Source organism: Lolium rigidum, chromosome 2 (genome assembly GCF_022539505.1).
Source record: "Lolium rigidum isolate FL_2022 chromosome 2, APGP_CSIRO_Lrig_0.1, whole genome shotgun sequence".
NCBI classification, from domain to species: Eukaryota; Viridiplantae; Streptophyta; class Magnoliopsida; order Poales; family Poaceae; genus Lolium; species Lolium rigidum.
In genome coordinates, this window is record NC_061509.1 from 211,654,987 (window position 1) to 211,671,439 (window position 16,453).

The window sequence follows — 16,453 nt, forward strand, 5'->3', positions numbered from 1 at the left end:
GACAACAACAAACACCTCTCAAAACTTTACTTTTATGCTCTCTTTATGTTTTCAAAACCAAAGCTCTAGCACAAATATAGCAATCGATGCTTTCCTTTTTTAAGGGCCATTCTTTTACTTTATGTTGAGTCAGTTTACCTACTTCCTTCCATCTTAGAAGCAAACACTTGTGTGAACTGTGCATCGATTCTTACATACTTGCATATTTGCATTCATCATATTACTTTATGTTGACAATTATCCATGAGATATGCATGTTGAAACTTGAAAGCAATCGCTGAAACTTATATCTTCCTTTGTGTTGCTTCGATGCCTTTACTTTGAACTTATTGCTTTATGAGTTAACTCTTGTGCAAAACTTTTGATACTTGTCTTGAAAGTACTCTTCATGAAAAGTTTTGCTATATGTTATCTATTTGTTAGCAACTATAGATCATTGCCTTGAGTCACTTCATTCATTTCATATGCTTTGTAATAGTATGATCAAGGTTATGTAAGTAGCATGTCACTACAGAAATTATTCTTTTTATCGTTTACCTGCTCGGGACGAGCAGAACTAAGCTTGGGGATGCTGATACGTCTCCAACGTATCCATAATTTCTGTCGTTCCATGCTTGTTTTATGACAATACTTACATGTTTTGCTTGCACTTTATAATGTTTTTATGCGTTTTCCGAAACTAACCTATTAACAAGATGCCACAGTGCCAGTTCCTGTTTTCCGCTGTTTTTGGTTCCTGAAAGGCTGTTCGGGCAATATTCTCGGAATTCGACGAAACGAAGACCAAACCTCCTATTTTTCCCGGAAGCATCCAGAACACCGAAGAAGAGTCGGAGAGGGGCCAGAGGGCCACCACACCATAGGGCGGCGCGGCCTGGCCTGGGCCCGCGCTGGCCTGTGGTGGAGAGCCCCCAGGTGCCCCCCTGCGCCGCCTGTTCGCCTATAAAATCCCTTTCGACCTAAAAACACCGTAACTCTTGACGAAACTCCAAAAAGACTCCAGGGGCGCCGCCGCCATCGCGAAACTCCAATTCGGGGACAGAAGTCTCTGTCCCGGCACCCTGCCGGGACGGGGAAGTGCCCCCGGAAGCCATCTCCATCAACGCCATCGCCTCCATCATGCTCCGTGAGTAGTTCCCCCATGGACTACGGGTTCTAGCTGTAGCTAGTTGGTATTCTCTCCCCCATGTACTTCAATACAATGATCTCATGAGCTGCCTTACATGATTGAGATTCATCTGATGTAATTGGTGTTGTGTTTGTCGGGATCCGATGGATTGTTACCTTATGATTGTCTATCTACAAAGTTTGTGATGTTATTGTTGCTGCAATCTTGTTATTCTTAATGCTTGTCACTAGGGCCCGAGTGGCATGATCTTAGATTTGAGCTTTATACTTATTGCTTAGATTGTATCTACAAGTTGTATGCACATGTCGCTGTCCGGAACCAAAGGCCCCAAAGTGACAAGAAATCGGGACAACCGGAGGGAATGGCGGTGATGTGAGGGACACATGTTTTCACGGAGTGTTAATGCTTTGCTCCGGTACTCTATTAAAAGGAGTACCTTAATATCCAGTAGTTTCCCTTGAGGCCCGGCTGCCACCGGCTGGTAGGACAAAAGATGTTGTGCAAGTTTCTCATTGCGAGCACGTACGACTATTATTGGAAAACATGCCTACATGATTAATGATCTTGATATTCTGTCTTAATGCTATTTCAATCCTATCAATTGCCCGATCTGTAATTTGTTCACCCAACACTTGTTATTGGAGAGTTACCACTAGTGTAGATAGCTGGGAACCCCGGTCCATATTTCATCATCATATACTTGTTCTACATGTCATTGGAAGTAGTATCAACTATCTTCTGGTGCCATTGCTCCCGTGTTACTATTACTGCTGCTGTGTTACTATTACTACTGCTCTCATATCACTGCTACTTTCACATCACCCCTGTTGCTAGTGCTTTTGCAGGTGCAGCTGAATTGACAACTCAGTTGTTAAGGCTTATAAGTATTTTTTACCTCCCCTTGTGTCGAATCAATAAATTTGGGTTTTACTTCCCTCGAAGGCTGTTGCGATCTCCTATACTTGTGGGTCATCAGTGGCACATTGCAAGAACTCAATAAAACATTAGCTACAGCCCTCTACATCTAGAAAACCTCGCTTAAAGTCCACAAGAGACAATGCAAAAAAACAGAGACAGAATCTGCCAAAACAGAACAGCCAGTAAAGACGAATTTTAATAAAATACTTGTGTTGCTCAAATCAGAAAACTCAAAACTAATGAAAGTTGCGTACATATCTGAGGAACACGCACGTAAATTGGCATATTTTTCTGAGTTACCTACAGAGAAAACAGCCCAGATTCGTGACAGATAGAAATCTGTTTCTGCGCAGAAATCCAAATCTAGTATCAACCTTCGATTAGAGGCTTCACTTGGCACAACAAAACACAAAACTAAGATAAGGAGAGGTTGCTACAGTAGTAAACAACTTCCAAGACACAAATATAAAACAAAGTACTGTAGCAAAATAACACATGGGTTATCTCCCAAGAAGTTGCTTTCTTTATAGCCATTAAGATTGGCTCAGCAGTTTTAATGATGCACTCGCAAAAGATAGTATGTGAAGAAAAGAGAGCATCAAGAGGCAAATTCAAAACACATTTAAGTCTAACATGCTTCCTATGAAGAGGCATCTTGTACACAAATGAATTCATGAAGAACAAAGTGACAAGCATAAGAAGATAAAACAAGTGTAGCTTCAAAATTTTAAGCATATAGAGAGGTGTTTTAGTACCATGCAAATTTCTACTACCATATTTTTCTCTCTCATAATAATTTTCAGTAGCTTCATGAACAAACTCAACAACATAACTATCACATGCAGCATACCTTTCATGATTTCCAAACACATAATTTTTATCAAGTTCAAGAATAGTGGAATTAAAACTTTCAAACTTACTTTTATTAATAATATAACAAGGTAGTTGATCAATCTCAAGAGATATGGGACTCATAGAATAAGTCAAGAACTCTCCAATCCCATTTTCATTAGTAGTACAATTAATATTATCAAGTAACATAGGACCATCATCTAGAGCCTTATCATAAACATTTTCCAAGCAAAATTCTTTAGTACCATGCATTTCGACATCAGGCACAAACAAAGCATTATCATAAGATTTATCAAAGTAGCATGGATTATCATAAATAATAGTAGCATAATCATTCTCACAAGTATTACTCATAGGTACTATTTCAAGAGAATTCACCGGAACATAACATTCAACCTCTTCGGTAAGCATGGAGGACAATCAAATAGTGTAAGAGATAAAGAGTTACTCTCATTAGAAGGTTGGCATGGGTAGCTAATCCATTCTTCCTCCTTTTGTTCATCACTCCCCTCTTCTTTTTCATCCAATGAGCATTCAGGTTCATCAATTTCCTCCTCTTTTTCATCCAATGAGCTTTCAGGTTCATCAATTCCTTCTTCCATCGGTTCCTGCAAATTGTGAGTGCATTCTTGTGCATTAATGTGTCTCTCTTTATAATCAAGGATATAAGGATTCCCTACTGTAGCATTCTATGCAAGAATTAAGGATAGTAGAGACATAATCTTTAAGGCCCTTACAAACAACACAAGTTTCATAATTCTCAACCATGAAGGATTCTATCTCGGAGGCTCCCATAAATAAGACAAATTGTTCTACCTCCTCGAACCCATAATGAATATAGCAATTCCGATTATAGCTCTTAATTAAAAATTCCTCACTAAAGCCACATTGAAATTTAAGATGTTTAGTATCCTGTTGAGAGCAACGGTTTATATCATGGCATTCAAGCAAGATTTTAGCAATTGTATTCAGTTTTTCTATCATAGCACTCATTATTTTACCAGTTCTTGATTCTCTATAACAATTATAACATTCTATAAGCTCCAAGTAGGTTGTAGGTTCTCCCATAACAGCAGTTTTTAATTTTTCGATTTTTCAAATTTTTATGGATTTTTGGATATATAGGAAAAGTAAAACAAAACTGAAATAAACTAGACAAAAGTAAACTAAGCAAACTAATACTAGACAGAAATAAACTAAGCACAAATAAACTATACAAAAGTAAACTAAGCAAAACAAAATAAAATAAAATAGAGAGAGAGTTGGAGTGTACTCCCCAGGTGAACTTATGAGTAGAGCTATGCCTCCCCGGCAACGGCGCCAGAAAATAGTCTTGATGACCCACAAGTATAGGGGATCGCAACAGTCTTCGAGGGAAGTATTACCCAATTTATTGATTCGACACAAGGGGAGGTAAAGAATACTTATAAGCCTTAACAACCGAGTTGTCAATTCAGCTGCACCTGGAAAAGCACTAGTAACGGGGGTGATGTGAAAGTAGCGGTGATATGAGAGCGAGTAGTAATAGTAACACGACAGCGAGTAATAGTAACACGGGAGCAATGGCACCGGAAGATAGTTGATACTACTTCCAATGACATGAGAACAAGTATATAATGATGAAAGATGGACCGGGGTTCCCGACTATCTACACTAGTGGCAACTCTCCAATAACAAGTGTTGGGTGAACAAATTACAGTCGGGCAATTGATAGGATTTAAATAGCATTAAGACAAAATATCAAGATCATTAATCATGTAGGCATGTTTTCCAATAATAGTCGTACGTGCTCGCAATGAGAAACTTGCACAACATCTTTTGTCCTACCAGCCGGTGGCAGCCGGGCCTCAAGGACTACTGGATATTAAGGTACTCCTTTTAATAGAGTACCGGAGCAAAGCATTAACACTCCGTGAAAACATGTGTCCCTCACATCACCGCCATCCCCTCCGGTTGTCCCGATTTATGTCACTTCGGGGCCTTTGGTTCCGGACAGTGACATGTGCATACAACTTGTAGATACAATCTAAGCAATAAGTATAGAGCTCAAATCTAAGATCATGGCACTCGGGCCCTAGTGACAAGCATTAAACACAACAAGATTGCAACAACAATAACTTCATAAACTTTGTAGATAGACAATCATAATGTAACAATCCATCGGATCCCGACAAACACAACACCGATTACATCAGATGAATCTCAATCATGTAAGGCAGCTCATGAGATCATTGTATTGAAGTACATGGGGAGAGAATACCAACTAGCTACAGCTAGAACCCGTAGTCCATGGAGGAACTACTCACGGAGCATGATGGAGGCGGTGGCGTTGATGGAGATGGCTTCCGGGGGCACTTCCCCGTCCCGGCGAGTGCCGGGACGAGACTTCTGTCCCCCGAATTGAAGTTTCGCGATGGTGGTGGCGCCCGCAGGTCTTTTACGGGTTTCGTCAAGAGTTCGGTGTTTTTAGGCCGAAAGGGATTTTATAGGCGAAGAGGCGGCGCGAGGGGCACACAGGGCGCCACACCACGAGCCGGCGCGGGCCCGAGGCCGAGGCCGCGCCGCCCTATGGTGTGGTGGCCCTCCGGCCCCTCTCAGACTCTTCTTCGGTGTTACGGACGCTTCGGGAAAAATAGGAGGTTTGGTCTTCGTTTCGTCGAATTCGAGAATATTGCCCGAACGGCCTTTACGGAACCAAAAACGGCAGAAAACGAGGACGGCACTGTGGCATCTTGTTAATAGGTTAGTTCCGGAAAATGCATGAAAACATCATAAAGTGCAAGCAAAACATGTAAGTATTGTCATAAAACAAGCATGGAACGACAGAAATTATGGATACGTCGGGGACGTATCAAAGACGTTGGTGACGGAGTCCACCGAGTTGTCCCGCGGCGGAGGCAATGGAAGTGGCGGCGGAGACCATTTTATCATTCTTGTAGTGGATAATTACATTACTATTACCTTTATTTCACAACAATGGAGAAGTGAAACATCCCAACGCAGAAAAAATAGGAGTTAGCGTAGAGGACTCCAAATAATGTTTTTTTAGAGCAACCACATATTTCAAATCAACTTACATGGGCAAACAAACATGGGAACTAACATACATACAAGGAGAAAACAAGTGCATGAAAACTTTGCAGAAAACTACCCCTATTGTTTTATGCACTCGTCGAAGCTAGTGGTCACCGTGAAAACTCTAACACTGCCTAGACGCGCGTTGAAAGAGACGACAAGTGTCCAACATTGCCAAATTCAAAAGAGCACCATCGCCAACAAGTCTTTTTGAGTTAATGAACAGATCCGCTGCAAGCAGCGAGGCACATGTCGTTGTGGCACGTCAATCAGGAGACGTCCCCATGATATCTTGAACCAAGATCCACCGCATCCCATCGACGAAGTCGAGGAATAACGACAAATCCACCACCTCGTGACCAACATCCTCGCTCTAGGGCATCCACCTCGCCCCAACCCCCAACATCGCTGTGGATCCTCTAGTTTCCTATCTCTCATCCTGGTTGTTGCACCATCGCGAGAACAGTTCCGTTCGTCTCTCTCCATAGGAGGTGGAGGCGACATCTCTCTCTCCGCTAGATCTCCACCGGCGTGAAGGTTGATCTTCTCTCCCTCCGCTTGCCGCTCTAACGACATGAGGAAGGGGGGACCTCGCTCCTCCGTTATGGTCTAGTTTTTAGGGTCAGGGTTTGTCTGATGTTTTGCACCCTTGGGGTGGTGGGAGCGGTGTCGGGCGAGTAAATCCACCTCAACTGTGCTCCCACACTTGCGTCGACCTCTCGAAGTTGATGGCATCGTTTGTTTATCAATCCTCCCGATCGATGGTTTGGTCTTCTCACCTTTCTTCAGAACTAGCGAGATCTGTTTAACTACAAATAATGTTGATGTGAATGTTGATCTTTGTAAATTTTCTTTTAGGTTTTCCTCATGTCGATGGCTTGGTCTCCTCTCACGAATTGTATCTTGTTCAGCTATCGACAAAAGTGTAGAATCGTTTGCTTCAACAAAAAAAAAAGGAGTCCAAAACCAGGATACCCCAGCCCCCAACCGCCGCCAGCCGCGCCGCCTCCCGTCTGCTCGCCATCTGCAGTACTCATGGCCTGCGCTGGGTCCGCGCGGAAGGTGTCCGCCGTGCTGTACCACTACCCGTGCCCGGACGGCGCATTCGCTGCGCTCGCCGCCCACCTCTACTTCTCCGCCGCCGCCCTCCCCGTCCGCTTCTTCCCCAACACCGTCTACGACCCCATCAGGTAGTATTTCGGACCTTAACCTAACGTGCCGTAATATCAATGCGCGAGATCGAATCTGTACCAAGCAAGTTCTTTCAGATGCTCGTTTTGACAGAAGTTGACTGTCAGGGAAATCCCATAGAGCTTTGCCTTTGCAGTGTTCAGGTGTAGTTTCATCACTTTCGCGGAAGTATGCGTTGTTCTTTGACAAAGTCCCGGCGTTTTTCAGTTTGCTCAAGCTACATGTGTGTCACCCAATCTGTATTGTATCTGAAGAATCACCTTAGGAAATAACATCTCACATAAAAAAGACACATGGTAGCCGTATTCTCTACGGGAGACAAAGTTTTGCATAGTCTGAACTGTGTGGAGTATTTGTTCAGTACATCATTAGTCGGGACTGGTCAGAATGGACAAAAAAGTCACCCAGAATATATTAGTGTTGTTGTTCCCATGCCATACAAAAGCCTTGGCAGAGCAGATTCAGAACGATGATCTTTGTGTTCCTCTTTATTATAACATTGATCGTGTTGGTTTCTTCTTTGTAGGAGCGATGGTCTTCCGTTTGATGAAATCAAAGATGTTTACCTGCTTGATTTCGTAGGGCCTCCTGGTTTTGTTGCTGATATAGCCCCGAAGGTTCAGAGGTCTGCAAACATTCATTTCTGAACATTTTCCATTTATGTTGTGTTATTCACGTTCTTGTTTAATGTGAATTTGGTTAATCTTAGATTCTTCCAGATGTATTCTTCCTAATTTTATGCACAGTAGTAGGGCCTTCTCAATGTTTATCTTAATCTTTAAGTAGTAAGAATAACACATGGTGGCCTTCAGTCATTTTGGATATCGTTGAGCTGTGAAGCTGTGCACTAGAATATTTTCTTTGCTATACCAGGATACTTCTAAGTGTTTATTTTTTTCCACCGTAACACTTAGACCATCACAACGCTGCTTCCAGAAGTTTGTATGAGAATGACACACTAGGTGGAGACACTTATATAATTGTTTTACCTTTTTCAGTGTAACAATCTTAGACCATCATAAGACTGCCTTGGAAAGTCTGTGTGGGAGGGCTACACTTGGGGAAAATGTGAATAAGGTGATTGACATGCAACGCAGTGGAGCAACAATTGCGTTTGACTACTTTAGCAACAAATTGCTGACAGAAGCTAGTACTTCACGGAACCATGGAAGTGGTAATGCTGTAACTGAAGTGAAATATCTACCTGACAACAAGCTTGAGATGGTACACAAGCTCTTCAAGCTTATTGAGGACGGAGATCTATGGAGGTGGACTATTCCAAATAGCAAGGCCTTTAGCAGTGGCCTTAAAGATCTGGACATTGAATTCAATGTCAATGAAAATGGAAAGTTGTTTGATCAGGTAACGACTGACTTGTCACTCCCTCCTATTTCGAGATTCAACTTTGACCATCAATTAGACCAAAATATTTCAGTCACGTGCCATAAAAATCATACCATTAGCAACTATTTTCGATTATAATTCACTGATAATTTTTGTGACACACTCCAAATTTCATTGGTCTCATTGATTGTCAAACTTGAACCTCAAAATGTGTGGGCGCATATAAACAGAGAGCATACAAATTGGAACAGAGGGTTTACAAATTGGAATAGAGGGAGTAGTATAGTATTTTTTTTCTGCAGTACAATTTCCTCCTTTCACTTGAACATGCATGTTCAACACCTTTTATCACTTTATAGCATGTTGAGTATTGGTCCTTTTGTTCTTGTTTCTGTTGTATAGTAATCAACTACAGGCTGTTGCTCAATGAAACAATTGCTTGAGTACTCATTAGCAACTTAAAATCATAGTATGATCACATTTAGAAATGGTGCTATTCCCAGATAATTTAGCTATTAGTGCTTGATGATTACATCCTGTAATGTAGCTGTTGGAAAGTAGAACATTTGAACTTTCTAATTAAATATGTTTTGTAATATATACTTTGTATTACGTTGGTGAAATTTACGACCTAGGGATACACGCAGTACCTATAAACCGGGATGGAGGGAGTAGTAACTTCAGCTGATCATACCTTGCATACCTATGCTATTTTTGCACTTCGATATCTTATTTCCAATACCTTTCTGCAATTGTGTGCTGGTCTTATTGCAGCTGCTGGAGTTGGATCCTGAACAAGTGATTTCTAGGGGACAAGTAACATTATCGCAGAAGCAAACATTGATTGCCGATTGTTTAGAGAAGTCCTATGAAATTGCACTAGGATGTGGGCAGTTTGGCAATTGTCTGGTAAGACAAATATGCATATCCTTTGTTTGTTTTGGTTCTTCTCCATTTGCTATATGCACGGCAAGTTTCCTCCATCTTATGTCCACACTGCATGGTGATGGATGTGAAAAACTGAAAATGCATTACTACATAGATAGTGATGTACTGATATTAATCTTGCCTAATCACAGCTGATATTACACTAACTTCCAACTTTTACTAAGCATTGATCTTGAATAAAAAAGGACCAGCTCGCTGGACGAAGCTCCTGCTTTGCGTGGGGTTCGGGGAAAGGTTGGACCCACCTTGGGGTCTCTGTATGCAGCCTTTCCTTGCAGTTTTTGCAAGAGGCTGTTTACACGTCTCGAACCCGTGACCTCCTGGTCACAAGGCGACAGCTGTACCGTTGCACCAAGGCTCTCCTTCATTGATCTTGAATAAAAATACAATATATATGTTTCTACTTGATTCATGTAGTTATTTACTTATTTCAACTTTTAGTAGAATATTAAAAAATCTTCTTTGCGATGGTCAGTTTGTTTCGTCCAAATTACATGTTTACGTATACTTGTATTAGAAGAGATGTTTATATGCCTGAGGACTATAGGAGTAAACTGTTGAGCACATTTTACCCTTGTGCTTAAGAATAAGATAAATACTTAATTGGATCTTCTATGCCACTACAACTTTCGCAAGTTGGAGAAATGCCATTACAAAAACCAATGTTGGAAATATGCCACTACAACTCTCTCATACCTCTACCTATGCCATTTTGTCCAATACCAAGTTATACACTCTTATACACCTTTATATTAGTAACATTTTGTAACTGGACACGTCCATCTCTCAGTCAATTGACTGGATTACCAATCAACCAGACCCTCTCGCATGAAACGCGATGGCTTGTCGGAGGCGGCCACTGCTCGAGGTGATGGTGCTGAAGGGTGAGCGGCGGGAGTTTGTCGCTGCTGGATTAGGGCGCTGGAGGCGGGTGTTGGTGGAGGAGGGCGCTTCTGGAAGCGGCCCTGATTGAAGAGGGCGCGACGTGAGTCAGCCGCTGCTGGATTAGGACGCAGGTGGCCAGAGGCGCTCAACGCCGCGTCACACACGCCGGTGGGGACCGTATGCGAGCGACGTGGTTGCGGCGCAACCGCTGGAGGAGAGCGCCACGACTGCAGGAGCATACCCGGAGACCTTCCCCCCTTCTACAGAAAATCTCCGGCAGCCTCTACTAGCACCTAGATTCCAACCCCATAGACCAGCCAGCCAGCTCCTGTGCCTCCAATACTCCTTTTCTATTTCTCCTCCTGGTTCTATGCTTGCTATTGTATACGATTGGGTACAGGGAGGCAGATGATTGCTGTTGAATTATTGCAACAAAGATTTTGCTCCTTGCCCTCATGGAGATGTGTTCAACAGAAAATTCTATAGATTTTAATTGAATTTTGTATTAGATGCTTTTTGTATGAACATTGAACACTAACAAGATGAGCGAGGGTCTGCATATGTGCGCAGAACTGGCTAAAAATGTCACAGTAGTCTTGTATCAGTGTTGTTAGATTTTTTTAGCCAGTTCAATTTTTGTCCAAAACTTATTTATTTTAATTATTTTGGCTTCCGGACGACCTAAAAGTGCTGCCCAAATTTGGGCACAGGGGTAGTATGGTCAGTATTGAAATACATACTGGAATACAAGTATTTATTGAACCGTTATTCTCTTTAGCAAAGAAAATGGCATATATAGGGGTATGAGAGAGTTGTAGTGGCATATTTCCAACTTAGGTTTTTGTAATGGCATTTCTCCAACTCGCGAAAGTTGTAGTGGCATAGATACAATTAACATGAAGATAAATGGGTCTACGCAATCTGCAGAAGTTGTGGGATGTCAAAGTGCATTTGGTAGGGAGGGTTCGGCAGCTGACACCTGCAGGGACAGTTACATACGCACCTCACCTGGATAACTTTGACACTACATATTTTGTTTTGTTTTGTTTGAAGCCATGAATTTAACCTTCACTCCTTCGGTGGCCATCTTATTTATTAAAATTAGTCATTTTGCCCCTTAGGCTGTCAATGCCGATGCTATTGCGAAGTTGAGAAGTGAACTCGGAAACCAGCTAGCTGACAAGAGTCGGAATTTGAATCTGAGGCAAGTTTTAGTGTTTTACGTTTCCCAGTTTTTATATTGATCCATAGTTGTTTTTTTTTCTTGCGTCTTCTTTTCATCCATTATCTAAGAATAATTTTGACTTCACTACAGCATGATGTCATAAGCTCGTAATCTTAATTGTGCTCTGTTTTTCTCCTCAGAGCTATTGGCGCGGTGGTATATAAAGTTCCTGAGTTGAATAATGACCAGATGCTAAAAATTAGTCTCAGAAGTTTGGGTCAAGAAGACACAACTTCTATCTCTCAGGTACTTTTCTCACTCACTGATCTCTAAGGTTGCAGTGCCTTGGCTTGCGAAAAGTCTATGTCAAGACTTGTTGGCTTATAGAATATTTTGTTTAATTTTTTTTCTAGGAATACGGTGGTGGGGGGCATCGAAACGCAAGCTCGTTCCTGTTGAGTGTTGCAGAATTTGAGAGGTGGAAGGTTGGAGCTGAACCTTCCAACCCTGAAACTGCCTAGCTCATCCAGCTTTCTCTATTACTCCAATCAAGCAAGTGTTGAGGTTCAGAAAGAAGAACATACAAGGATGTGAGTAAGTAGGTTTTGTGTGTTGGGGCGTAGCGCATCATCGTGCAAAAGAGCGCGTAGGAGGCATTGCCTGCAGGTGACACTTTATTCAGCATTGTGCTGTCATGCCATGCCTCGTTGCTTGGAGGTCATTAGGTGGCTGGGGGGCAGGGCCTGCTTTACAAAGTTCACTGAAACTGCTGGGCATCCATGGCATAATTGTCGTACTTCTATAAGCTAACCTAGACCATGGACCCCTAGAACCAACAAGCTTGTACACTTTCTTAAGCAATTGTATTATTACTGTAATGGTGATTGGCAACTTGACAAAGATTTAGATGAACTACCCTGAAGTTTCTATATGATCCCTGTTTGCAATGCCGGATTTTTCTTGTGCACGTAAGGGATTCGAGCTAAGTAACGTGTAGTTCCTAGGGATTTACTGCACCTTGCAGGTGTCTGAAGTTAAGCAAGCAGTTTACAAAGGTGAGCTGCTTCGAAGTCGAAGTTGGCGCCTTGAGAAAGCATATGCTTGGGAGCATGGCGGCGTGCTCTTTTCACCAAGCATGCCATCGAAAATGATAAAACAAACCTCTGAGGCATAGTTTAGGGAAAAGTAAATTCTCGGCAAAACTATTTCAAAATCTAACCCTTTTGCATAGTGCCTGTTGCTGGAGCATTACCGTTGCACGGCGCTACATGCTTGCCAGCGTTGCACACCTAGCCGAGCAGCTCATGGGGCAAGCTGCTTCTTCTACACTTGGCATCTTAGTGTCTACTAGTGACTTTATTAGTGGCTTAGATACTATTAGATTGTAAGTAGATCTCAGTTGTTCCGAATCCAATCTCAGAATTAAAACATCCAGAGTTTCATAACAGTTGAATTTGCAGCCTCAACCATCGAAACTGTGGTAGCAACTAGCAATGCACACCTAGCCGAGCAGCTCATGGGGCAAGCTGCTTCTTCTACACTTGGCATCTTAGTGTCTACTAGTGACTTTATTAGTGGCTTAGATACTATTAGATTGTAAGTAGATCTCAGTTGTTCCAAATCCAATCTCAGAATTAAAACATCCCTCAGTTTCATAACAGTTGAATTTGCAGCCTCAGCCATCGAAACTGTGGTAGCAACTAGCAAAGCTATTAAAACGAGAGGAACAAACGTACAAAATTCATTCGTATGGCCATCATATGATGAGATTCTACCTCCTACGAGTGGCAGGCAGTACGAAATGGCACACATACATCTTAATTTTTCCAGAAAAAGGAAAACAGAAGAAGAATACATAACTCACAGGCACTCCAGTTGCAAGGTTCAAGTGAGATTAGTCATAGATATAACATGGGACTAGTATAAAGTGTCATAGAATATTACATGGGACTAGTATAAAGTGCAGAGACTCTTTCACAGTAATCCCCGTCTGCCTCCTTGATACGAGTCAAACAATCTCATTGCATCAACCAAGTTATAGGAAGTATGCAGATCATAAGAAATTAGAGGCTTCAGGAGATGTAGGAGGACAGAGTTAGCTCATGCTGCTTCGGTGGCTCAATGGCTGGCGGAGTACTTCACGCTCTAGCAGTGCCTGTGAAGCAACCGACCACATTAGTCACGAGTGCACGAGCCATAGTTGAGAAGGTAAGGAAATGTTAACTTCACGGTCATGGAATTTATGACTGAATCTTCAAGGTTGGGTCATTCTAGCAGTAAAATAGCATTTCGAAAAAAGAGAGGTATAAAAGATGAAACTGGTGTCTGAACACACAATTAAGGTTCAGCACAACATAACAGTCTTGATGCGTGATTTCAAATGATTCTAATATATAATGCCAAGTTCTTTCCCATAAAAGTGTCGCATTCTTTGGTTTATATATACACCAGATTCCCGAGTATGATCAATCATAATAATTAATAGTTACCTATCCATTTGCAAACTTCAGAAGCTGCTGATAAAAGTACAAATGTAAAAGAACTTCGACCAGAATAGATATCTGCCTTGCTTTTTTTCTTTTCTTTCAAGCAGTATCATCCTGGCATCCACACTACATTCTAACAGCAAGGCAATACGAACTTTTGTTAGCAATTGGTTAATTACATTTTTTCTGTGGACAGTTCTGTACACGAATGATCAAATTCATCTGCGCAGTTTGCTACCTCCAGGCCAGAGCAAAGGGAAAAGGGACATGAAGGTTAGGGTAATTTGATCTTTTCATGCAGGCAATTGACTCTAAAGAGACGAGCGTTATGGCCATATCCAGAACAGGTATGAACAATCCCAAACAACAAAATATGAAACCTCAATGAGATGAGTTAAACTTAACAGATGAATATCAGCCTGACAAGTCAAAATTTATAAACCTTTTGCAACCCAATTGGTTGACATGCAAAAATGGGGAGGAAGAAGATGAACTCAGCATGAATAACAAACAAAGAATTATCAGCGATATGACCTCGAAACAAGCTAAGGTTTAACCTATGATCTTTACTCTTTATAACTGTCAACAACTTGGCCATATGAAAATTCTATCAGTAACTCCTAATGTAGCCTCAGTGGCTGGGTTCAAGTGTTGATTGCCGATAAGGAAATCTTGAGTAAACAGAACTAACTGTGTCCCCCTTAGAGCAGGATATGTTTAGATTTAAGGTGCAAGATTTACCATGAAGGTGCCCTTTGACTACAATTTATCTTAAACACTTTCACAATGGTTTTACATACAAAGTATGTTAACTCTGCAGCTATAATATTGTTGAGTAAAGTACAGTGAAACTAGTATAACATAAAAAAACAGCACAACTATTAATTATATCGATCAAGCAAAGAGGAAAATGATAACTAGTTACTACTCCAGCAACCATATATATGAATAATACACAGAATCATGCTACTCTAATGTAAAGAGAGGCAAATACCGGCAGTATAGAAGTTTGTGAACGGATGATAGGCGGTATTCTGATCGCAGGTTCCATGATGATTCTCGACTTTCATTGACTCAAGTTGAACGATGGCAAGGACGCGTCTGAAGGGGTCACTGTCCGAAGGTTTGTGCATAGACATAAAAATTGCATCGGCATCCTCAGCATACCCCACTATATGTGTATGATCAGCCTTCCGACCAAGCATCTCGTCCATTTCAATGGTCTTCCGCGGCACCCATGTGTCAACACCGTGACAATCGACCATGTGCTCCCACAATTGGAAACTCGGGTACGACAATATGGCAAGGCCAAGACCACCATCCTCTCCCCGGATGATCTGGATTTGGCTATCAATGGGGCAAGTAGGAGGCTTGCTGATCACAGTGAGGCTCTGATGATCCAAATCGAACTTGAGTATTCCATCGTCACCCGTTCCATATAGGCACCAGTAAAGAGCATTGCCGATGAGGGTGCAGTGTCGATGGCCAACATAGCCGGCACATGGCTCGGCCGACGAGATGAGGTCTCCCCACATGCCACTTTCTCGGTAGTACACCCGGGCGACGGCTACCTGAGCACGCTTATCGGTGCCTACCATGACCACCATGAAGGGGCTGGTGTGGCAGTCTCCGTGCACGTGGTCCTGGTCGTCGCCGGCAGCGCAGAGCACCGCCGCAGAGGCGTCGGTGGAACCATCTCGGGTGAACACCGGCGGAACGAGGATGCGGTGTGTGTCTCCCGAGACAGGCTCAAACACGAGGAGAGCATTTTCCGTCCGGTTGAGGAGGAGGACGCGTCCATGGCGGCACCCGAGGACGCTCCAGCTGAAAAACCCGTAGGCGCTGAGATCTAGGGAGAAGCGGTCGGAAGGGATGCGGTCGGGAGGGTCGAGCAGAGGCCTGAACTTGAGTTTCCTGGCGCACTCCTCGAAGACGCCCAGGATGGGGGGCCTCCGGTGGTGGGTGCGGAAGCGGCGGCGGAAGGCGGAGTCGGTGGCGAAGTTCCGCCAGCGCCTGCAGACGAGGGATGCCCGTGGGAGAGAGGAGGGCTTCGGGGGCAGGCGGATGAGTATCTCGGCCAGGAGATCTTCGTCGTCCAGCGGCCCCAACGCCGGCGAAGTACGGCGGCGGCCGGCCATCTCGGCGCCGCCCTCGCTACTCGAATGGGGAATTATTTTGGAACGGTACTCATAGCTCGTGTTCTAGTTATTTCCCTTTTACGTACTGGTTAGAGCGTCTCCAAGAGCATTGCTGGGGACTGCTAAAAACTGCAAATATAGCAATTTGCTTTAAAAATAATGCTTCAACAACATTTGTATAAGTAGTCCTCCTTCACAAAATTATACCAAGCTTGCTATATTTGCTATTTTTTTAAAAAAAAAGCTCGCTATATTTGCCTCTCCACTTTGTAAATATACAAAGTCTGGAAGCACTTTGTATAACTTGTGAAGCGAGGCGCGA

At 42.7% G+C, this 16,453-nt stretch overlaps 2 protein-coding genes across 2 annotated transcripts; one reads left to right on the forward strand and one right to left on the reverse strand.

Moving 5' to 3' along the window:
- The first annotated feature begins 7,006 nt into the window (after positions 1–7,006).
- LOC124688070 lies at positions 7,007–12,385 on the forward strand. The gene is made up of 7 exons (XM_047221788.1): positions 7,007–7,164; positions 7,692–7,790; positions 8,164–8,527; positions 9,284–9,418; positions 11,464–11,546; positions 11,708–11,813; positions 11,921–12,385. Exons 1-7 carry the CDS (start codon positions 7,010–7,012, stop codon positions 12,026–12,028), a joined length of 1,050 nt encoding a protein of 349 aa, XP_047077744.1. The 5' UTR covers positions 7,007–7,009; the 3' UTR covers positions 12,029–12,385.
- Positions 12,386–13,381: 996 nt separating this feature from the next.
- Positions 13,382–16,131, reverse strand: LOC124690533. Its single transcript, XM_047223906.1, has 2 exons — positions 14,988–16,131; positions 13,382–13,662 (listed from the first exon to the last, which is right to left on the reverse strand). Exons 1-2 carry the CDS (start codon positions 16,129–16,131, stop codon positions 13,646–13,648), a joined length of 1,161 nt encoding a protein of 386 aa, XP_047079862.1. The 3' UTR covers positions 13,382–13,645.
- Positions 16,132–16,453: the final 322 nt, after the last annotated feature.

Coding starts and splice junctions, on each gene's coding strand:
- LOC124690533 (XM_047223906.1), bottom strand. CDS start 16,131: ATGGCCGGCCGCCGCCGTACTTCGCCGGCGTTGGGGCCGCTGGACGAC.
- LOC124688070 (XM_047221788.1), top strand. CDS start 7,010: ATGGCCTGCGCTGGGTCCGCGCGGAAGGTGTCCGCCGTGCTGTACCAC. Junction 7,791..8,163: donor ATAGCCCCGAAGGTTCAGAG/GTCTGCAAACAT, acceptor TACCTTTTTCAG/TGTAACAATCTTAGACCATC. Junction 8,528..9,283: donor ATGGAAAGTTGTTTGATCAG/GTAACGACTGAC, acceptor GTCTTATTGCAG/CTGCTGGAGTTGGATCCTGA.